This window comes from Medicago truncatula, chromosome 4, assembly GCF_003473485.1.
Source record: "Medicago truncatula cultivar Jemalong A17 chromosome 4, MtrunA17r5.0-ANR, whole genome shotgun sequence".
NCBI classification, from domain to species: domain Eukaryota; kingdom Viridiplantae; phylum Streptophyta; class Magnoliopsida; order Fabales; family Fabaceae; genus Medicago; species Medicago truncatula.
In genome coordinates, this window is record NC_053045.1 from 60,132,554 (window position 1) to 60,156,493 (window position 23,940).

At 32.8% G+C, this 23,940-nt stretch overlaps 3 protein-coding genes across 4 annotated transcripts in view; 1 reads left to right on the top strand and 2 right to left on the bottom strand.

Moving 5' to 3' along the window:
* Positions 1-1,154: 1,154 nt before the first annotated feature.
* LOC25494178 (uncharacterized) lies at positions 1,155-6,045 on the bottom strand. 2 transcript variants are annotated; one of them, XM_013602959.3, is made up of 7 exons: positions 6,028-6,045; positions 4,487-5,626; positions 3,800-4,233; positions 3,411-3,572; positions 2,926-3,001; positions 2,016-2,171; positions 1,155-1,904 (listed from the first exon to the last, which is right to left on the bottom strand). In XM_013602959.3, the coding sequence occupies exons 2-7, from the start codon at positions 5,594-5,596 to the stop codon at positions 1,767-1,769; spliced, it is 2,076 nt and encodes a 691-aa protein (XP_013458413.1). In that variant the 5' UTR covers positions 5,597-5,626; positions 6,028-6,045; the 3' UTR covers positions 1,155-1,766. The 2 variants fall into 2 exon arrangements, with proteins under 2 accessions (XP_013458413.1, XP_024637946.1); XM_024782178.2 differs by lacking the exons at positions 1,155-1,904; positions 2,016-2,171; positions 6,028-6,045 and adding an exon at positions 2,445-2,553 and having other exon boundaries at positions 4,487-5,837.
* A 10,489-nt stretch (positions 6,046-16,534) lies between these two features.
* LOC25494179 (O-fucosyltransferase 35) lies at positions 16,535-21,503 on the top strand. Its single transcript, XM_013602961.3, has 9 exons — positions 16,535-17,161; positions 18,233-18,376; positions 18,487-18,559; positions 18,657-18,727; positions 18,812-18,900; positions 19,345-19,477; positions 19,743-19,975; positions 20,102-20,578; positions 20,716-21,503. Exons 1-9 carry the CDS (start codon positions 16,712-16,714, stop codon positions 20,915-20,917), a joined length of 1,872 nt encoding a protein of 623 aa, XP_013458415.1. The 5' UTR covers positions 16,535-16,711; the 3' UTR covers positions 20,918-21,503.
* Positions 21,504-22,221: 718 nt separating this feature from the next.
* LOC25494180 (12-oxophytodienoate reductase 3) overlaps positions 22,222-23,940 on the bottom strand; it is a 4,641-nt gene continuing 2,922 nt past the window's right edge. Inside the window, exons 3-5 of the mRNA XM_013602963.3 lie at positions 23,638-23,768; positions 23,291-23,473; positions 22,222-23,104 (exon numbers count right to left, since the gene is read on the bottom strand). Of these exons, the coding sequence (XP_013458417.1) occupies positions 22,452-23,104; positions 23,291-23,473; positions 23,638-23,768 (967 nt within the window). The 3' untranslated portion in view covers positions 22,222-22,451. The remainder of the gene's footprint in view (positions 23,105-23,290; positions 23,474-23,637; positions 23,769-23,940) is intronic.

The following is a 23,940-nucleotide window of genomic DNA, read 5'->3' on the forward strand; positions in this document are numbered from 1 at the left end:
TTCCTAGACTAAACCTGTTTATTAGAACAATTCAATTATGTCTAAGTAGAAAGCTATGGTCAGTAGTCATTCATTCTCACTAAATCATGTTTATATTTGATCAAGATATAAAAAACATTAAGAACAATCGAATTGAATAAAAACTAGATTGTCATTCACAATAGATAGAGTTTCACAGCAACATGGTTCAATTAGGATTACAAAGAATCATCTCAGACCTAATCTCTAAGAGATTTAGCTACTCATAATTGAGTTTACAAATAGCATAATCAATAGTGGAATCAAAACATACATGAACTGATAGAAGGTTGAAGAAATCGCCCTCCTAGCCGTCTTTAGGTCTCAAAATCGCACTTTGCTCTCTCCAATTTGTAACCCTTGTTTTCAGAATAGTCTTCAGCTTAAATAGGCAAGAACTGCTCCTAAAATCGTGGCACGATTTAAGTAAATCGTGACACGTTTCTGCTTGTGTAACAAACCACCAAAATTAGGGTTTCCATAATCGTGTCACGTTTTTGCCATCGTAACACGTTTTCACCAATGTCGAATGCAAGTTTCTTTAAAACTCCAAATCGTGACACGTTTTTTAGTTATCGTGACATGATTCCCTTTCTTCAGTTTCTTCGATTTTTCTTGCTGCTTAAGCTTGCTTTTGAACTCAACAATATCATAAAAAGACTCTAAAAATAGCGAATGACTGACTGTCATCACTTCACAATATGTTTTTCTGACTTAAAAGGATTCTGAATTTGTTTTATAATTTTCATGATAGTAGAATTTTGTGTATGGAGTTAATCAAATGGAGCTGCAAGAAATGTAAGAGTTTGTTGTATTCTAAGTTGGAGACCTACGTCTTCAGAAGGAGTACCTCTAACATCTCCTGCTACTATTTTTCAAGATGAAAGAGCAGAGATGATGTTGGTATTGTTCTTCTCTCAAGGTCTAATAACATTGTGAATGATACATTCAACATATATCAAGTGCTAATTGCCAACTGAAGCACTGGTTTATCCTTAGCATATTTATATAGCTATGGAGAAGTCAGAAATTTCGGATTGATTTGACAAAAAAAATCCAAAACAGTTTTTTATTCTCATTATTCAATAAAATGAAACTGCACCTAATTTTTTATTTTACCTTTGTATTTTAAAATCTTTCAATAGAAAAAATAATTATAACATTATATTCACTGATCAAAATGTTCTAAGTAGCTAATTTCAGAAAATTAGATTACTACTCCTATAATAAATAAAATAAAATAAAAATAAAAAAATTAGATTACCAAGAAGAGAGTTGAGATCACCAAGCATATGGTGCTAGCCCTGTAATTTGAAATCCATAAATGGAAATTGATGCTTTTCATTTTAATCTCTGTTAATTTCATAGCAAAATTTTGTGACTTACTAGTAGAGATACCTGGTTAGGACTTAGGACTATGCTTTCTTTCTTCAAGAAGAAGGAAATGGTACTCCAGTGTACGCAATAAAATCTAAACTATTATGTATCTCAATCCAGGTTAAGAATTTAGAGTACACGTATCCTGTGTACATAATAAAATCTGCTAAGTATTTAGTCTGTATATTTAACTTTCTATGTATCCAAAAAGGAAAAATGTCCTCTTCTCCACCTACAGCTACCGATCAACCAGTTAGCACCATGTTAAGAAAAAGTCGTCCGTGCCTTCTACAAGACACACTGAAAAGCTGTGTCAAATCTCACCATATAAATATTTTATTTTTTATGCTAATTTTAATTAATATCAAAATCTACTCTGAAGCTGATGAATAACGCAGAGCGCCTTGGTTAGGATTAGGCTCTTTGATATGCTGCAATAAAGGACACAACTTCAACCCAATGATCTGAATCTCTAAGTTTGAGTGCCCGTTGAGAAAAACATCTGTTACCTGCAATAGTAGTAACATTCAAAATCTTCTCCAACAAATCAACTAATTTCTTTGTACAAAAACTCAATTGACGAATCATGTTTATATATTTTAAATGATAGATTTATTTACCTGTGAACATCCGAAAAGTTTAAGTGACCTTAGCGACAAACAGCTATCCACAATTAAACCAAACTCGTTGTCTGTCAAATTTCGACACCATGACAGATCTAAGGTATGCAATTTTTTTGCATTGTTTGCAAGTGATAAGGTTGTCTGTTGGCCAACCTGGATTAAACCAAATGTTAAAGACACTCAAAAAATGAATCAATATGACTATAATTTAGCTGGCTGCAACAGCTATAATGCTAACTGAAAACCAGATAGCATTTGGTGTTTAGGTTGGGAGTTTAGATTTGAGGGGAGTTTTTATTTGGGGGTGAGTAGTGACGATGGGCGGCGGTGTGGGATATAGTTTTTGGATATCGTTTTTACAGTGGTCGCTTCCATGACGGAGTCTGTTTTAGGTGGTGGCGTGATTTTTGGTGGGGTTGTCCTCAGGGGTGTTTTTTAGGGTGTTCCGCCTATATACGGCGCCTTATGTTTGCATGCTCAGTTTCACCGATCTCTATTCGTCTTGGGCAGGGATCTGGTAGTTTAATAAAATTTGCTGTTTCAAAAAAAAAAAAAAAACAAAAAAAACCAGATAACGGAAAAATTAACCTCAAATAGCTAATCAATATTCAAGAATCAGTTGAGTCGACAGTGTCTTCCACAAACAGTAGAACAAATCACTTTTTTGTGAAATCAATCAACTTTACTTATATAATTTATATTGTAGATAAATTATCATAAGAGTTGGTTATGAAATCAATCTTTGAAGATAATGATAAAAATAAATTGCAAATTATTCCAATCTAAGTTGCAACCAGATTAATCCTTTCATAAGCACAGAGAAGCCTTGACAACATGTTACAATTTTCTAAACGCTAATGTGTTCAATGTGAGAGACATTTGGCAAGAAAAATATTAGAAACATTACCTTCTTAATGTTGTTAAGTGAAAGTTCTTCCAAGGATTTGCCAGTCAACTCCAAAAAAGCAGCAATTGCTTCATCGCTGTAGCAGAGAAAAAGTTAAGTTATTCAGCAATTGGAATTTAGGACAGATCATGATTACATGCGGACAGCACTCTGAACACTATCATAAGACACAATGCAGACGATACTTGGTAATAAGATATATAGAATGGTGTCCTCAAATCCTTGAAAACAAAATGATATAATATATTTGATTTTTGTAGTTCGAGAATGGAAGATATCAATAAGATCCACATGAAGAAATATTCCTGACATTCCAAATGCAAGAAAATCCATACCAATCCATACATATAAAGCAATACTCTACCAATCCTAATATATTATCACATAAACGAAGATTATCCTACTAAAAAGCTAGAAATTACTAGCAAAAGCAATTCATCAAAAAGTATAGTAAAATCAGAAAATTACATAAAACAAGAGACCACCTGAATGGATTGCGGCAGAGGTTCAATGTACGCAGTGCTCGACAACTATTTGTAAGATATCCTATAGTTAAATCGGTCAATTTGTATAAGTTCATAAGATCAAGAGCCTGCAGTCCGGGACAGTGTGTAGCAATGACTTTCATCGATGCATCCGTCAAATTTCTGCAGAACGAGAAATATAAACCAATAGACGAAATGATAAGTTAGCTTCTCTCCATCACAATAACTCACTTTAAAAGTATCTTTTATCCTTGTTAACAAGAAACTCTAGCACAAATTTTTGGAAGTAAAAACTGAATATTTTCACAAAGTAAACGGAGCCTTAAGAATGAAAGAATAAGGAGAATAATTTCTATAAATGAATAATAATGTGCTAAAATAGTACTTACAAACAGTCTTTTAAAACAAGCTCCTTAATATTCTGACCACATGCAATGATGTAACTCTTGATAAACTTATCACAAACAGTTGGAACACCAGCTAGTGACAACACTTCTAATTGCTTAAGTTGCTTCAATGCCGACAAGATTAGTGCAGCATCAATGAGTATGCAATCATCAAGATACAACTCTTTCAAAATCGATCCTAATGAATCAGCCAAAATATTAAGACTAGCATATGTGAGAAGGGAACATTGGCTTAGATTTATGGATCTAATTGTTGTTGCAGAAGAAACCATTAGCTGCAACCCCTTATCAGTAAGACGGCATGCACCAGTGAGGGATAGACTAATCAATCTAGACAAGCAGCTTGGTGACTTTGCCAATGTAGAAAGTAATGTATATTCTGTTATAACTCGTCCACACTGGTCAAGTTGCAGCACCTATTCCACAAATAAATGTTCCGGCCATAGTAATAAAAATATCATCATAATTCTCACCAACTAAAATATATTCACACAAAGTAAATTGTTTGTAAAAGACATATGAATGACAGGAATTTGGATTGTGTCTGTGCGTACAGTCAGCCACATCGGTGGCCATTTGATCAAGATCGAACAATTCAAATTTTAAACTATTTAAAACTTAACATACAAGAAACACCAAATGCTATATGAAACAAGTTAGTGTACATACCTCTAATATGGAAGTGTCCAACATTCCAAAACATTTAGTGAATTCTTCCTCTGTCAACCAGGAGCAATCTTTAAGCCGAATATGAGTAGGAAACCCACTCAGAAGTAGTTCAAGAAAGCGACAATTCATTTTTCTCGAATCACATACCAACGCGCTAAGCCTTTGTTTGAGCTCATCCGAAACACCATCAAGCGAAACCATTCCATCAGCATGGTTAGCAAGAATTTTAAGAGACATTTCTTGCAACGAAGGAACCCTAAACCTTTCCCTCACCAAATCTTCTCCGTTTCTTTTCGGAACCCAAATAAAGGATTCCTTAACAACCCCTTTTTTCTTGCTTTTCGCAATTCGTTCCTGAATAGCTTTGATTGCTTCAGAGAAAGGTGTTGGAGAAGCATCATCAACATCAACTTCATGTTCCACATCATCATCAATTTCATGTCCCACATGATGATCGTCTTCATTCACAGAAACAGTGTGAATTTGTGATGCATATCTCTTAGCAGCGTCTTTGTTATATTTCCTGTACCGATTTCTACGAATTGACACGTTGGTCTGAATCTCATCATCAGCACCATCGCTATCATTAGTTTCAGTTTCATTGGTAATGATATAGTCATTAATATCCAAATCCAGTGATATTTGATTTTCTGTTATTTCCTTCCTCTGATCATCTTCATCATCACTGTCACTGATAACGATGGTGTTGTTGTTGTTATCATCAATGAGTGGTTTCTTGCCTTTTGGGTCAAAAAAATTGTAGAGTTTTAAGCGCTTAGAAGAAGACGAAGATGCATACGATTCATGAGGTAATGGATCCATGTAAAAAGAATCAGTATCATCATCATCATCATCATCACCTTCAATTCCTCTCTTGAGGAAGGGTTCATGAATGGGAGAATCAAGAGAAAATGGAACATTTGATGATGATGATGATGGGGTTAAGTTTAAGATTATACCAATTTCTTTGTCGGAAAAACCGTGACCCTTGAGTTGTTTTGTGACAGAATCAACATCGCTGAGTGGAGGAACAGAACAAGGTTGTTGTTGTTGGATGGAATTTGGATTGGGAGTGAGGGTTTTTTGGGTATTTTGATTGGTTAGGTTCATTTTCTGTTCTTGCTTCTTCCCTACGTGAAACTGTGATAAAAAAAAAAAAATTACACTGACAAGTTATTCAATAATGAGTTTGTTTGATTTTGATATAGATCACAGGAGATGTGAAAATAAAAGAACAGAGGATGATATAAAGGATTTTGCTCCAAAAAGATTGAGGGGTGGAGAAATTCCAATTGCTCACATCTTTGGAATGATAATAAAAAGAAGGAAGAAAGTACCAAAGAAATAAAGTGTGAAAGAGAGAGGTAGTTTCTGTTGGGCATAACAGAAACTTCTTCATTAAATTAAATTATTTATTATTTTCATCTTTACTAAATAAATGTGTGAGACATGTTGATATTTTAACATGATAAATACAAATTAATAACATAGTACGTATATGATATTGAATATTGATAATGATAAGATTAAGAGCGGCATACCTTGAGGATTACATAGATGGATAGGGACACCACTTGTGTACCATTAAGGTACCAATGTTATATAACATTGACCAATAAAAGTGTGCCACATACCAATGTTACTTTATAAATGTTTTATTTGATATATGTTTTTTAAAGTGTGTGCCACATGTCACACCTTAATTAGCTAATGTTATATAACATAATGGTACACAAGTGCTATCCAGATGGATAGACGGTGAGAGAGAGAGAGAGTAAGAGGATGACTATTGATCTTTATCAACTTTTAGGCATTTTCCACTTTGTAATTTTGTTAATGAGTAACGGATTAAATACCTAAAAGGACTTTTTTTTTTTTTTTTTGACAAGACCTAAAAAGACTTCTCATTGGGTTTAACATAATGCTTCAATTGCTATTACAAAAACAAAACCCGACACAAATTCAATAATACTTTTTTTCTTTTTCTTTCATAATAACATTTTTACAATAATATGGAAATTGTTCTCTCCATATAAATCTTATAAAATGTTTTTTTATTCACTTTGAACCTTCAACTCTTCACCCATAAATCATTATGGATGTGCAACCAATACTTACCAAGATTAAAAATTGAATCAACATCTTTTTCATTGATTCATACTCTATTCATACAAGTAGGTGAATTTCATCAATTTCTTCATTAAAGAGTTTATATTTATTGTTTGTTTTGATATATGTGACATACAGGGTAGACGTGAATTTAGATTAAGCATGTATATGTAAGGTAACATGATGTAAGTTTACGTAACACACTCAGGGGTAGCGTAATTTAAGTTTACGTAGTACACATGTGAATAAATTTATGTATATATAACTAATGTACGTGAACGCGTGAACTTAATTTATATATGTATACGTAAGATTAGTTTACGTATATATAACTAATGTGTGAACTCAATTAAAGGGTATATTGGTAGTTTTGGGTTGTAACTTAGATTTTTTAGGGTGTGAATTAGGGATGGCAATGGGTAGGGTACTATAGTACCCATCCCCATATCCGCGTTTGTAAAAAATGCCTGTACCCAAGCCCATACCTTCGTAGGCAACAACTTCAGTGTCCTTCCCCATACCTTATGGACACTTACCCGCACTTTAGCCATAAAATGATAATAAAAAACACCACAATTGAAATAAAACTATGATCCAATTTTTTTTAAAATCAACTCACAAAATAATATGAATCGTAGTACTTAGCTAAATAAAAAACATCCAAAATATACCTGGAAAAAAATAAATACCTTACATCAGTTATACGTTAAAAAGTTGTAGTTGCATGTTAAAGTCATAATAAATTGTTACTAAAGTCTTTATCAAGCTGTTTTAGGTTTAGGGTTAGGCTTCTTCAAAAAAAAAAGGTTTAAGGTTAGGCTTAAATAGTTAAATAAATTAATTAATTTTACACCAAAAATAAATAAATTATCTATCATATTATATAAATACATATATGCGGGTTGCGGGGCTGGGTAGTACAGTGCCCATATTCGTGCCCATGCCCATTCAAATTTACGGGTAATTATCCATACCCATAAAAGCGGGGTTTTACCCTACCCATAGCGGATTTTTTGTTTTTGCGGGTGCTCATAGGATATGGATCCAATTGTCATCCATAGTGTGAATAATATCTTTCAAAAATTTAATATATAGCTTATGTATTCTTGCACACCCGTGAAAATTTATCTCTACTCGAAGACCAAATTAACTAATAAAAAAAAAGATTTGAATGCCAAACTCGCTAAAGAAAGACATATTGAGAAGATTTTTGTAATTTTGTTTAGGGTATTGTTAACGAGTGTTCTGGGACACTCTTAAGCATTCTAATTAGGAAATTATTCATTAAAAAAGTCAAATAATCCAATTTCCAATGCATTAGATACACAAATTTTCATAAAAAATTATTACCCTTAAAGAGTACTACATGAACACTCGTTAACATTTCCTTTTGTTTATTTGTAAGCCTATATTGACAAATATTATGTAAATCTTAGTTAGCCTTACCTTACTAACTAATGTGAGATTTACATCTAATAACAATGTTTAACACTTAAAAATCAAAATGATGGTTTACTCGGAATTTTCAAGTATTTAAACTGCATGCTCTCATGGTCTAAGTTTTATTGTTCTTAAAAATTGAGTAATACGTTGGACTTGAAAAAAAAAAAAAAAATTGGCTGCAAAATGTTGGACGTAATTTAAAACTTTTTTTTCCCGTCACACTAGTATACTTTATTCTATTTTAGTTGTTGGCTACATGATGTTGGACGTAATTTAACATTACAAAATTCGTCACGAGTGAACTCCAACCATACTAGCATATTTTATTCTATTTTAGTTGGTCTTCTCTATGTTACTTTTTCTTTCCGTGTGAACTCCAACTATTTTAATGCAAGAAGGTAAGATGATCTCCAACACTCCTAATGTTACATTAGGAATACTTTGTCTAATCCTATAAAAACAAATAAAAAACTAAGAAGTCGACAAAAGGTGACATTTTCTTAATCTTATTTCTCAATTTGTAGTAAAGGAATTTCAAGAATATATTTTTCTGAAATAATTGTTCTTACAACTGGCAAACCAACTTTTAGACTCTTGACAAGAAAAGTTTTATTAATCAATTTGATGTGAATAAAATAGGAAAATATTTCCTTATTTGATTATTTTTTTCATCTAATCTTTTAATGTTGTATTTTTATTTTTAATTTATTCTAAAGTTACTGTTGTATGTCCCCGTGAGCTTAGCTCAGTTGGCAGGGACATTGCATAATTTATGCAAGGGCTGAGGTTCGAATCCGGACACTCCACTCCTCCACGTTTAATTGTGCGAGCTCTAACCACTAGGCTAGACCAAACAAAAAAAAGTTACTATTGTATTATATTAATTATTTTGTTTTGAGGTAATATTATATTAATTATTAATTAAATAAGTTTTCGATTTTGACATGGTCATTGGTCATATAAATATTAATACTACACGTTCTTTCTTTGCCTAATTGCCCAATCAAATGTTTCAATTATCTCCTAATTACTCGGTTTAATGGACTTGATTGAGAGAACTAATAGATAACAAACTCATGTTGTTTTTATCGTGAGTATAACGATAGTAATTAGAGATTTTAGTTGCCAGATCATTGGATGCACTATCAGTCAATATGCACATTTCTTCCTCTCTATATGCCACTTTGTTACCTTAAATTGTGGAGTCAAGTAAATAGTTATTTTGTTCCTAAAAATAAGTCACACGCTCTCTCAATTGATAAATGCTGAAATTGCAAGGTAAGAAATAGGATGTCGTGACCTGAATTTGAACCCGGCATTTCACAGTTGGGTATGAGTTTATTTTCGATGGATTACCACTTCATTTAAGAACTAAAAAAAAAAAAAAACTTGCCATATAACTGCTTATTAATGGTTTTTAGGAAGTTAGATCAAAGAATTCAATTCCTAAAAGGCAAGACATTATTTGCCTTAATTCCACAATTATTAGAATTGATCTCTCCCTCTTTCTTAGTCTTACACGCCTAGAAATAGAAGGTACGTCTACATACATAATCATTCCTTAATGATTCCAAACAAAATCTGATTTTCCTCCTCTCATTTGAGAAAACGAATTACTCTCTTCCTACATTTTTTTTTTAACAAATATTATTAAAGGAAAGCTCTTGAATGTTATTCAATTACCATACATCTTTAGTCTTCAAGGAATCATCATCAGTAATTCAACTTGATTACCTTAACCCAAAAATGAGGAATGCCGAATTCCTCAGTACTCTCTTTGATCCTCATTTAAATTCCAATTGTCTTAAAACATTCAGTGGTCCATAAAATTATTTTCAGTCTCACCGTCCCTACTCTCTCTCTTAATCAGTTGTCAACCCAAAAATTATTTTCTAAGCATTTTTCCGACACTCCTTTTGAATCATTTCTTGCATCAGAATTTTCCGAAGACCAGATGTAAATTCTCCAGTCTTATTTCTTCTCAAGCAGGTGATGTAGGATATAGCATTTGAGTGACATTATGGTCGATGACATTGATAATATTGATCAACCATGATGTCACAAGTGGCTTTCTTCTCTCTCTCTCTTTCACAAGTTTCTTTTTTTTTTTTACATCTGTGACATTGTGATTGATTAATGTCACCGATGTGACCCAAGTGTTCCCCGTAATGTATGTCAAGATACATACCGTATACCTTTCCTTTTGTTTACACACACTAGTTCTAATTCTAGAATTTGATTCTTGAAGCTTTGAGCAAATGTAGGCAACTAGTGTTGTGCCCGAGTGAAAAACGGTTGACATTTGACTATACGTCGTCGACAATCTACACAACAATATGTATAGAACTAAATATTACGCGTGTTACAGTCGACGACATGACACATACCAAACGATGTGCACACCACACGAACATAAAAGCTAAGAACACTAAAACTTTAAAATCATCTACAAAATATTCTTGCATCAATTCTCTATTTCATACTTATAAACCAACCAAAAAAAAATCCATGCTCATTTTTATTAGTTAAATAATATGTTTGGTCCTATCCATTTACAATGGTCACAAATATTCAACAACCCTTAACACCTACTTTTTCAATTCCTAACACTCAACATCATTTTCTCTCTCTTAATTCAACACTCATTCAATTTTTACCTCTCCAATGGTTTTTTCATTTTCAACACCCTACCCCACCATCTTTTATTTCTTATTCTTATTTAATTTTATATTTTTGTTTTTATAAGGCTAAAATATGGTTTTAGTCCCTGCAAATATGCCTCGTTTTGGTTTTAGTCCCTGTAAAAAGAAAATTTTGTTTTTGGTTCCTCCAAAAATTTTTATTTTTGAAAATAGTCCCTGGAAGGGACTATTTTCAAAAACAAAAAATTTTGGAGGGACCGTTTTTAAAAACAAAATATTTTGCAAGGACCAAAAACTACAAAATTGGTTCAGTTATAATGTGCCACGTATGCAAATCATCGCAAAAGTGGTGTCAGGGACTATTTTCAAAAACAAAAAATTTTGCAGGGACTAAAAACAAAATTTTCTTTTTACAGGGACTAAAACCAAAACGAGGCATATTTGCAGGGACTAAAACCATATTTTAGCCTTTTTATAATTACATAAAATTACAATTATCGATTATAATTAAATTAAAATGAAGAAACACTGAACAATTTTTTTTTTTTGTAAAAAAAAAATTTATTTAAATAATTTATTTTTATTTTCTTAACATAAATAAAATGCAATACAACAAATAAAGACTAAAACTTCAAAAGAAAAGCTAATAATCCAAGTCTCTATTTATAGAGAAAAAAAAATTACGAATTTTGGTAAAAAAAAAATTTTTTATTTGCAATGAAATAATTGAGTCCAAATTATTGAGAAGATAAAAATTCAAGCAGCCAATCAAAACATGCCAAGTGTCTGTGGGCCAGGCTTTCAACATGTTGAATTTGTTCAACACCTCTCTCCTCCAACTCATATTTTTCCCAATTCAACAACCCCCTACAATGGTTCAACATGTTGAATTGCAAATTCAACATCCCATTGCACATAGTCAGTAAGTGAGTAAATCAATTTAATCTTTATGATGATTATTTAATGTTTCTTAATAGCCGTTCATGATCAAAACACAAGAAAATAAGTACTCATGTAATAGGGTCAAATAATTTGGTTCAACACGGCTACCCAAAATTTCTCTTTTTCTTTCTTTTTTTTTTGTTATTTTTTTTTATTTTTTTATATCCTTTAGGTGTGCTATTGCAAATATGTCCAATGGTAAAAAAAGAATGCCAACATTTACACAATACATTTGTCCTTAGAAATGGATGACACAGCAATTTTTCTTCTTTTATATTGAGACATTGCACTGTCCAGTTTAATCTAAAATGCCAATCGATCCACGAAAACAAAGCTAAATTACGAATATCAATTAAGGGTTAGGATCCTCTCCATTTATGTGTTTCTCCATTTCTTCAATTTGGAGAGATAAAAACACATAAAATCTTGAAAAAAGTAAAATATAATTAATGGTGGGATCCACTATTTATTTTTTGTATCTATCTCTCTCCAACTTGCAAAACTCCATTTATTTTGCTAAATGGAGAGGATCTTCACCCATCAATTAAATATAATTGAAAGCTTGCTATTCAATGCTTTTGTTGGTGAAGCAAATAGACTATCATGAACGGCTTGTTGAACATTTCTACAGAGTCAAGAAAGAATGATACATGTATGTATATATCATTTACAAAGTATTATAACTCATTTGTGCTATCCGCTTACATTTTTGCAAAAACCACGTGCATTAATCAAACAATCCATGGGTATATGAAAGAAGCAATACTGGATATACCATAATTTTAAATTTTCAAACATAACCTATATAAATATAATTATGAAATGGGGTTAAGCTAAGCTATAAAAAGAATTTTCCATTATATTTTACCAAAGAGTCATCATCCATCAAATGTCATTTCTAGAGTAGAATGTACAGAGCAAAAGTAATGTCATGAATTAGGTGTATATCATATATGCTCAATAATTGCATATAGATAATGTATGAGAAGTAGGTGTTACATAAAGAATGAGTCAAAATCCAAATCCTAAGAGAAACTAACATGACTGTAAATTTATTTGACAGTATATCCACCTCTTGTAAACCTTTTAAAATTAAATGTTGTAGCTGAAGTTGCTTTATCAAGCATAAGGTGCTTCTCCATAGATGTTTCTTGATTACAGCTATTACACGTAAATGTCTCATCAATCTTTAAACTTGTGTCAAATTTAACCTCATCTTCTATATTAGTTAGTTTCTTCTTCTCTTTAAAACCCTCTTTAAAAATAAATGAAGCTTTAAACCAAGCAAGACTTTACACGGTTAAAAGAGTTCAGTTTTCGAAGTTGTAAAAAGGCATGGAGATTTAAACTAACTAATACAGCTTCATAGATTCAAAAGGATCAGATATGTAAGTTCAAAAACTTCTTTAAAATCCTATTGAAAAAGTAACCTGCTAAAAAAAATGAAGAACACCATTTGTTAATAAGAAGATCAAACAATTTAGCATATCTAACATTAAAAAACACCATTCATCTAAGGTCCTTCCAAAACAATGAAGAAACCTCATCCCCACCTATCTAGAAATATTATCCAACAGCCACCGATCATCTAACAAACCACCCCCCCTCCTAATATAGTTTGCGTTTTGCCACCATAAAGAACTCCCTCTACCACCAACAGTCCAACACATAACCCCCCTGCACCATACGTCACACACAACACATTATACCACAAGCTTCCCCTTTCCTCCAACATCCATTTATCAAGAAGAGAAAAATTAAACTCCTTTAACCTCCTAACCCCCCGAACCTCCATTCTCCCTATGTAAACATAAAGTATCTCATGTTACCCAAGACAATTTCCTAACATCCTCACTCCCTGCCCCAATTTTTTTTTTTTACATAAAATAGAGTCAATGGTAGAAACACTACATTAATGTTGATGATTTTTATTTAATATTTTTAAACATTTTATAACATCAATAACATAATTGTTTTTATATACTTACCGCATTATTACACGACCCGTGCAAATGTATGAGTCTTTTACGCATTTAGAATAAATCATAGATGCAAGATCAATTCTAATCGATAAAGTACCGAAATCAATTACGAATCTTAATTTTTTTTTTATAAATCTAATTCTTTTTGTTATTGTGATATTGATATGAAATTTCCACTGTCGTTTAACAATGACTAATCTCCTTTGAGAAATCTATGAGACATATAAGATGGATTCTCCCATCTCATTTTTTTTTCCTCATAAACATGAGCCAAGAATGGAACCTCTGATTGATACATGCTTAAAAATTGGTCGCTTACCACTTTGATCGATTCATCGTCAATAATCTTAAAATTACTTTTACTCTCTTAAAAGTGAATTCAAATATTATTATTTTTTCCTTAAAAAATTATTATTTTTTGGTCATGATTCAAATATTTACTTAACGGGAAAATATTAATGTTTGTGGTAAAAATTCTCAAAGAGAAAAGACAAGAAATGCAACGGTTTCATTTTAAAAATGTTATGTGTATGAAGAAGGCTTTGTAAAATCCAGCTAGAACTCCAGCCAAGTGGATATTTCACAAGATTGAACAAAAAGCCAAGACGCGTTTGCCGTGGATTTCTTAGTCATGCTATATTTGTGAATTAAGTATTTAATCAAAGGATTATGGCTATGTTAAAAGTGTCCTAGAAAACCAAATGAAATAAGTTTGTATTGATTCAACAATATTTTAACATTTAAAAAGTTAAATTTATCATTTTTTACAGTTTTTCAATGCAAAATTTCTATTCTTATCATCTTAATCAATGTTTTAAGGACACTTTTAACATTTCTTTTAATCTAATTATGTTTTGGAGTAATATCCACCAAAACCTTAAGGGTTAAATATGTTTTTGATCCTTATAAATATACTCATTTTTCATTTTAGTCCCTCTAAACTTTTTCTTCAATTTTTAGTCCCTATAAAATTTCAATCACTGCTTTTGGTCTCTATTTTAAAGTAAATTTTTGTATTTTTTTTTTTAATGAAATTATGCAGAAACGTGTAGAATATTTTAAAAATCTCTCCCAAAAAAAATTAGAATTTTTTATAATATTATAAATTTATCTACAAAATTTTATTCAAAAATATAAATTATGTACATGAATTTACTTTAAAAGAGAGACCAAAAGTGTAGATGAAAAATTGTTGGAGGACTAAAAGTTGAAGAAATGTTTTAGAATGACTAAAACGAAAAATTTATATATTTATAGAGACAAAAAACATATTTAACCCAAACCTTAATGCCAACTTCGGTACAGACTCTTTTCGCTAGGCCATCGTACATAGATTGTTTGCGTTAACATAATTTTATTAGCATATTATTTTAAACCTGAATAGTTGAACATAATTTTATTAGCATATTATTTGCGTACACTTATTTTATACATGTAGGCTGCAACAATTTAGTCAAAAAAATTATTTTATATATGGGTCTGCGATGAATTGGCGTATCAATTAATGAATATGCAAAATACATGAGTTTTCATAATGAATATGAAAATAATCAGATATAATTTTTTGTTGTTTAATAAAATTTACAAATATTAAATTTAATTTCAAAAATATATATAAGTGTTTCACAAAGATAACCTTATATTTAAATAAATGTTACATACTAATTATCACACACGAGTGGAAGACAACCAAACAACAAGCTGCGTCATATAACTTTTTTAGATGAAAAAACTAATTATCGTAAACACAACATTCATGGACCTATAAGATATAAGATTCTTTGAATTCTTTGTAGAAGGACAACAACATCTTGTGTTAGGGAGCCAAGTCTCAAACACAAAATGGTATAAAAACATGTCGACTGTCAGAACACTTTCTCTCATTTTTGGTCACTTTGATTGACACGGCTTTGATAGTTTTTTGTCTCGCCATAAAAGCCTAGAACCCCAATCCCACAAGTGGTGAAAAAAGCCCAGACCCCCAATCTCACAAGTGGGGGAACCCCAAATCAAATTCACACAATCATGTTTTCCTCGTACCCATCTGTACACATAACATTTGATGACTCAAGTGTTGATCTTTCATCAAGTGAACCAGACAAGAAGTTCACAGGTGGTGCCTTATTCTTTATGGATACTCCCACCTGTATATGAAGTCGGGAAGCTCCTTCATTACATTTTACCATATTATAATTAAAATCTTACTTATTTAAACATAAAAATAAAAAATAATATTTTTTTAAGGAAAAAATAATAAATAATAGTGTTATATTGTTGATTCTTAAAGTTATATTTGACTCAGTAGTAACCGTGTGCATTAGACACATAGGATAGGATGAATGTTTAGCATTTAGTAACTATATTTTAATATTTACCATTTGTATTATCATTGTATTAAAAGCTTAAAAACTATATTTTTTAAAATTTTTACTTTTAGCTCCCTTAACCAGTGCCCTGGGCACCGGTTAACACAACCTTTTAAAAAAAATTATATTTTAATATTTATCGAGTTTTCTTTTTCTCCTTCAAAAACAAATCGAGTTTTCTCTAATTTTTTACTATTTTGAAAGGATCTTTTTATCAAGCTAATTATCCAAGTATTTATTATCATATCGTGCGCATTAACTGGTAATTAAACTTAGAAACAGAGTAAAGTAGTCAACGTGTGAATTACTATTTACAGCGTGACTTTTGTTTGACCGTAAAAATTTACAACGCGGCTAACAAAAGAAGAAAGAAAGAATCTATACAACGAACTATTTTTGGGTTATATCCTCTAATTACTTGAGCCCCAATCATCATTATCATTAAATTTACCACTTTCTCTGAATTTTCATCCTAATTATTTTACCTTACCACTCTGTCTGTCTAAATAAGAAGAAGAACTAGAAGTAAGGAAGTAACTACGAAACAGAGCGAGCATATAGACGCAATTTCTGACCCTGAACAAAGACTATATAAACATTACAATCATTTGATAGAGAAATAGTATCGTATCAGTAGAATAATACAAATAGAGTAAGAAGAAGAACCATAGGTTAAAAATAAAATAAAGAGTATTAATTATTCTGTATCTGTATCTATCTATTATTATTGTTATAACATTAATGTCTACATTCTCTGAATCAAATTCCGATGGAGTTTCACAGCGAGTCAACAGTCCACGTTTCTCCGGTCCGATGACTCGCCGTGCTCAGTCTTTCAAACGCAACAACGCCAACGGCTCCGCCGCAGTGAGCGGCGGCGCACTCAGTACACACAATGAAGTTGAGCTGCAAATCAACTCACCCAGATCGGAAGAAGTGTTGGAGCCTGTTTCGAAGCATGTTCATCACCATCATCACCATGTTTCTCAGAGAGTTCATGGTGGAGTTGTGAAGGGTTTTCTGAAAAGACCACTTGAATCCATTGCTGTGGATTTTGGATTTAGAGAGAAGAAAAAGCTTGGTCATTGGATGTTTTTGGTGTTTTGTGGGGTTTGTTTGTTTATGGGTGTTCTTAAGATTTGTGCTACTGGTTGGCTTGGATCTGCCATTGAAAAAGCTCAATCTTATCAGGTTAGTATCTTATTTAATATAATCTTTGGAAGAGTTAGTATTTTTTGTAATTAGTGTGTGGATGTTTGTTCAAAGAGGAATCTTTAACCACTATAACATCATCATGCTTTGTATGGATCTATTTTTATAAGTTTGGTTTGATTTTGTTATTTCGTTGCTGTTTTTGTTTTTGGATTTTATGGTGTTTTGGATAAACAATCTTTTCCATTTTGAAGTGCTAAAATATTAAATATGTCATAAGTTAATGTGTACAAGATTGAATTTGTATGTTCAGAAATGTAAAATTTCTTATCCGGCTTTTACTTTTTGAGTCAACTTCCTATTAGTAATGCTAGTACTAGCTTTTAATTTGCATCTTCGTGTGAGTATTCAGTATTGTTAGTAATTTTTGTTCTGTGGAATTATATGCTTTTATGCAATCAACTAGGTTGCTTAGAACAATGCAGGAATTGATTAAATATCTCAACTGTTGCAGTATATTGTATGATTTGTATCCCATAGCTATATTCTTAGCTGTAATGGGGCGGAGAACTTAGGGAACTGTATTTGTTTTCATTTTTTTTTTTTTTTGTGCTGCTGTTTACTTACATATAGTAGCAGGGAGCTGGGATGGATCAAGAATTTGATAGATCATTATCGAAATTGACAATCTTTTTACACGTCTTAATGTTTGTTTGAATATTTCACTTGCCACCACCACAAGTTTGGATCCATTTCACCGTGGAATTGAAGAAGCTACGAACTGCAGCTTCTAACAAAACGTGCGTCCACTTTTGGGAAGCCGCTGAAACAAACACACACCTTACCAACTTTTATATGGTGGACAACTCAACCAAGTGTTTTCGTATTTTTATGTACTGTTGTTTACTGAAGATAATCATATTACACCAAATAGTGAAAATTCCAAATGGTAGGGAGCTGGAATTGATTAAGAATCAGATAGATCGTTATCTGATTTGACAACTATTTGCAATTTGTTTCCTTGCATTACTTTCTTTTGTTTGGGGATTGAAGGCAGGGTGTTGTTTGCTTCTGTTAACCTACCAAGTAAATTATTTTACTTTTTATCAGGAACTATCTGACTCCAATGGAATTGATAATCTAAATCTAGTGGACCAAAGATCCCTTGGTTATGCATATAGGAGTCAAGAAGGAGACGTGGAACGAACTCTAAAGACGGTAGAAACAGGAGTAGGTGGCAGCCACACTGCTAAAGTGAGAACTCTAATCTATATCTCAAGTTTGTGGACTTAATTTGTTTGGTTTTCAATATAGGTAACAGAAATATCTGTCTTTTCATTAATCGAAGTTTTCTTCTTATTCAGGAATCAGAAGTCTGGTCTAAGCCCAACAGTGAAAATTTCACCCAATGTATAGATCTCTCTAGAAATCATAAAAGTACGAAAAATTTAGTATGAAGTTTACTCCTTTTCCTATTATGCAGTTGAGTATTCCAAGGTTTGCCTCCACTCACTTTCAATATGTTTTTTGACAGTGCTAGATGCAAAGACCAACGGTTATATTCTTGTAAATGCTAATGGGGGCCTAAATCAGATGAGATTTGGGGTATGCTGTGTTGATTTCTGATGTTATATTACAAGAAGGCAGGCGTAAAGCATAATCTAATGTCTAAATATATTTTGATTGCAGATATGTGATATGGTTGCTGTTGCTAAGATTATGAAGGCAACACTAGTTCTTCCTTCTCTTGATCATACCTCGTACTGGGCCGATCAGAGGTTCGATTACAACTTTCTTACCTCCTACTTTAGATTTGGATGATTGGATCTCGTAGCAAGGGTTTTCTGCAAGACTAAAACTTTATTCAGTTTCAGTCAATGCTGATTATCCATATTAGTTGATATAAGTTTTTTAGCAATAGACTTGTTCAAAGCATGGCATAGCACATAACTAATGACTATTTAATGTGCAAGAAATGTCGTAGAAATTTAGCTTTTTCGACAACATTATTTGATAAGTATGCCATCAATTTCAAAGCCTTTTCTTTAGACAATCATCACAACTTTTAAAGGGAAGAGTGCATATTCCAGAAAGCTATAACTAGTTTTCTTAGTCTCTAATTTATTTTCCCGTTTGCTATCAAGTGATGGGTTTTCAGCTTGAATATTCCCTTATTCAACATTTTGTTGTAGTGTATAACTTTTGTTTCAATATATTTGCAGTGGCTTTAAGGATTTGTTTGACTGGAAGCATTTTATTGATACACTGAAGGATGACGTCCATATAGTAGAGACATTACCACCTACCTATGCTGAAATTCATCCGTTCTCAAAAACTCCAATATCTTGGTCTAAGGTAACCGTAACCTGTGTACTCAAAATTTGTTTAATTGATTTGCCACATTCTTGTCGAGATCGGCCATCCATCTCGTCTTCAGGTAGCCGGTTAAGTTGTTAAGGAAATGAAAGTATATTTATCATATAATAATGGCCTTATATGTGCCATAAAACTTTATTTAGTCTCTATGCCAATGCCAAACATATTTCCACATCACATAATTACATCCTTTTAACTATGTTTCAAATTACGGTCAATGAATTTATATAGTGTTTATTGACAGGTTCCTTATTACAAGACCGAGGTTCTTCCCCTCCTAAATCAGCACAAAGTGATCTATTTCACTCATACCGATTCACGGCTCGCTAACAATGGCATTCCAAAATCCATACAGAAACTAAGATGCCGTGTAAACTACAGAGCATTGCGATATTCAGCTCCAGTTGAAGAATTTGGAAACAAACTGGTATCTAGAATGCAGCAGAATGGAAATCCTTATCTTGCCCTTCATTTAAGGCAAGTTACGATCACAATATTGTAATAATACAATTGAATCCACATGGATTTATAATGAGATCAATGTAAGATGACAAGTAAACTTTCCATTGCTAATCACCTTACTCTATCTCTTCTTTGTTACAGATACGAGAAGGATATGCTTGCATTTACTGGTTGCAGTCACAGTTTGACTGCAGAAGAAGATGAAGAACTGAGACAGATGCGATATGAAGTTGGACACTGGAAGGAAAAAGAGATTAATGGGACTGAAAGGAGATTGCTTGGTGGCTGTCCGTTAACTCCGAGGGAAACTTCCTTACTACTTAGAGCACTTGGTTTTCCATCACACACCAGGATTTACCTCGTAGCTGGAGAAGCATATGGAAGAGGAAGTATGAAATATCTCAAGGATGATTTCCCCAACATTTTCTCTCATTCCTCTCTGTCTTCTGAAGATGAGTTGAATCCTTTCAAGAATCATCAAAACATGTTGGCTGGTATTGACTATGTTGTTGCCCTTCAGAGTGACGTATTTCTTTACACTTATGATGGAAATATGGCGAAGGCTGTACAAGGTCATAGGCGCTTTGAAAACTTCAAGAAGACCATCAATCCAGACAAGTAATAAATTCATAATCTCTTTCTTCTATATTACTTCTACCATGATGTTTTTGCGGCGACACATGCAATATAGTTTCATTGTGCAACTGTTTCTTGTTCATTCCTAGTATAAACTGATTTCAATGGTGTTGATGCAGGATGAATTTCGTTAAACTTGTTGATCAGTTGGATGAAGGAAACATTTCTTGGAAAAAGTTCAGCTCCAAGGTGAAAAAACTTCATAGAGACCGTGACGGTGCTCCATATCTAAGAGAGTCGGGAGAATTTCCAAAGCTAGAAGAAAGCTTTTATGCAAATCCTCTGCCAGGATGTATTTGTGAAACAAAAAGGAGTAGATAAACTCAGTCTTGATTCACAGCTCTCGTTCTTAGGATTGTCTTGTAAAAGCTGCAATCATATGGCATTGTGGGCTTGTGGCTGTGGAGATGATATTTTTTTCCGTAATTCTTTCTTCAAGAGATTGCAATATGATTATCCAAAAGCTGGATTATCTGGTAATGTACCATTGCCATATATTGCTTGGATGTTGGGATAAGATTGCAAGTGGCCATGATTTGATAAGAAACTAAACTACACAGATGCAGTTTTAGGGATCAAGTTTGGGCTGGCCAAAGTATACTACTGTCAATACACGCAATAGATACTAAACATCATACCTTATTAAACAAACGTCATTCTAACCACACTTTTTGAATAAGGAAGTCTTTTTTTCTTCCTTGATTATTTTATTCAATACTTGTTTTAATATTAAAAAGAGGGGGTGGAACTGAATAAGTTGTATTCTTATTGCACGGTATAACATTTGAAAAGAGTTATATGCAGTTTCTTTGTATATGTAATTCTTTTCTTTTGATAAATTATGCATCTGTAATTCTTTTAAGCAGGTTTCTTACAATAAATCATCCCTTGTAATCATTAATTTTCAGATACTGTCCTTGCTATAAAATACATCTTTTACCCCCTTAATTATTGTGGTTGAAATGTATTTTTTCTGCTTTAATAATTAAGTTTAACCTTGCTTAATGTCGGCTAGATACGTAATACATTTCTAATTGGCTGTCAGACTAATTCCCACCCGAGAAAAAGAAATGATAGTTGCCCAATTATTTTATGACGAGGTAATGTGTGGTTGCTTTATATGACAAGGAATGTGTGGTTGAAGGTACCTCTTATAAAGGTATAGGAATATGCTCTTCAAACCATGTTCTGAATTTCCCCTAACAATAGCAAACTAATAAAGAAAGGGACGAGTAACACTTGGGTGACATAGAGTTGGGTGATATTGGCCAATCACGATGTCACAATGTTTGTGTTTCTCTCTCTTTCACAAGCATTGTGACATTGTGATTGGCCAATGTCACCCAATTCTATGTCTATCCGAAAGGGACTGCCAGTAATATGCATGTGTTATGCCAGAAAGGACTAGAATCTGCAAACTAATTTGATCACAGCTGTCGAAATTTTACTGAGAAACTAGTATTGAATAGCATTATATACTCATGATATAATGATAACTCATTGGCTATTATTAGTTCCCCCACCTAGAACAAATGAAAAAGATGCTTCACAAAAATACTTGCTCGAGTCTTGATAGACACTGAATTATGAAAATTGGCAAAGCAATTCCAAAATTACAAGAGGGCTGTAGCCTGCAGTCAGTATACTTCAATATATATGAAGTTCAAATAACAATCATACTTAATTTGTATAAGTGTAATCTCATCTATCGTAAATATAATTATACAATTTTGTATCCACCGATATATAAGATTACATTCATAATCAAAGCATTCTCTTAAGATTTGGAGACTCCAATTGTTCGTACAACAAAACCAAAATGGTAAAAAAAAATTAAAATAAGGAAAAACAACAATCAAAGGCGTGCATTTAGCTCTTGAGTCTGATTTCCTTTGGTGAGGAAAGGATAATCAGTGTAGCCAATAACAGGATCCTGTGTGTAAAATGTCTTCCTGTTATACTTGTTCAGAGGAGCATTAAGCTTAAACCTTAAAACCAAATCTGGATTAGAGATGAAAAGACGACCAAATGATACCAAATCAGCATCACCTTGAACTACAGCTTCCATTCCTAACTTCCTATTGAATCCACCACTGCACATGAATGTTCCCTCATAAGCTTTTCTTAGGTTCCTCATCAAATGAGCCTCTTCTTCTTCCTTGTCGTACTCAGTTTTTCCATAAGCTGTATATCGAGGTTGAGTAACATGAAGATACGTAAGTTTTCTACCAAGCTCTTTTTGGAGATTGTTTAGTCTCTCAATCACTGCTAAGCCTAATCCAAGTGGATCAGAATCAATAGCATCATTGTGATCAATTGCTGGTGAAATTCTGACACCAACTCTTTCAGCTCCAATACCAGAAACAACAGCCCGAACCACCTGAATTAAGAACCTGCATCGATTTTCAAGCGATCCACCATACTCATCTGTTCGATCATTGATCCCATCTTTCAAGAATTGATCAATCAGATACCCGTGTGCCCCGTGAATTTCGACTCCATCAAAACCTGTATGTACATCTCATTTCATTATCATGCATGCTTTGTCTTTAAAAAACTTGAACATGAAATTAGCCCATACCCAGGCTGCATCTGCAAGGGTATGGGTTAAACTTCATTACTCGATAATTCACAAACACAAAATAGTAAGGTAAACAAATAAATTCCTTGAAGAGATGTAAACAAATATAAAACCTGCTCGAATTGCATTAATAGCTGATTGGCGATAATGATGGACTATTTCTGGTATCTCAGAAGTGGTAAGTGCTCGAGGCTCCGGGTATGCGCCGTAGGAACCATCTGGCCTGAGAATTCTCCACTTCTCCAAAAGGGGTTTGGCTGTTGATGAAATGGGCGCAGCACCACCAGGCTGATACACTGCTTCACAATTAAATCAGTGAGTGGAAAACAAGTGCAAAAAATAGTGAAGTGCACAAGTAAGTAGTAAATGTAACAAACATAGAAAACATAACCAGTAAATCCTTGAGTTTTCAATGCAGTTCATTAAGGATGAAATTGTGAAGCATTTAGTTAAACGTTACCAGAATGAGATGCACGGCCAACATGCCATAGTTGACAAAAGATAATGCTGCCTTTGGCATGGACAGCATCCACAACATTTCTCCATGCCTTCACTTGTTCCTCTGAATAAATTCCAGGTACATGAGGAAACCTGCGCCGAACATTTCCGTATATTACAGTACCATAATGTAATATTTTCATATATTTAGGATGGCTCATGGCTGAGTAGAAGCATTTTATTTGAAAATACACTTTTCTTTTTTGACAAAGAAAAATATTTAACACTAGTCAATGTCAATCAACAATAAAAAGAACACGTTGGG

Bases quoted from the DNA above. Each gene is read 5' to 3' on its own strand.
- LOC25494179 (XM_013602961.3), top strand. From the start codon at position 16,712: ATGTCTACATTCTCTGAATCAAATTCCGATGGAGTTTCACAGCGAGTC. The intron at 17,162-18,232 runs GTTAGTATCTTA...ACTTTTTATCAG, and splicing joins AAAAAGCTCAATCTTATCAG to GAACTATCTGACTCCAATGG. The intron at 18,377-18,486 runs GTGAGAACTCTA...CTTCTTATTCAG, and splicing joins GTGGCAGCCACACTGCTAAA to GAATCAGAAGTCTGGTCTAA.
- LOC25494178 (XM_013602959.3), bottom strand. From the start codon at position 5,596: ATGAACCTAACCAATCAAAATACCCAAAAAACCCTCACTCCCAATCCA. The intron at 2,172-2,925 runs GTAATGTTTCTA...GGTTTAATCCAG, and splicing joins CACTTAACAACATTAAGAAG to GTTGGCCAACAGACAACCTT. The intron at 1,905-2,015 runs GTAAATAAATCT...CTACTATTGCAG, and splicing joins AACTTTTCGGATGTTCACAG to GTAACAGATGTTTTTCTCAA.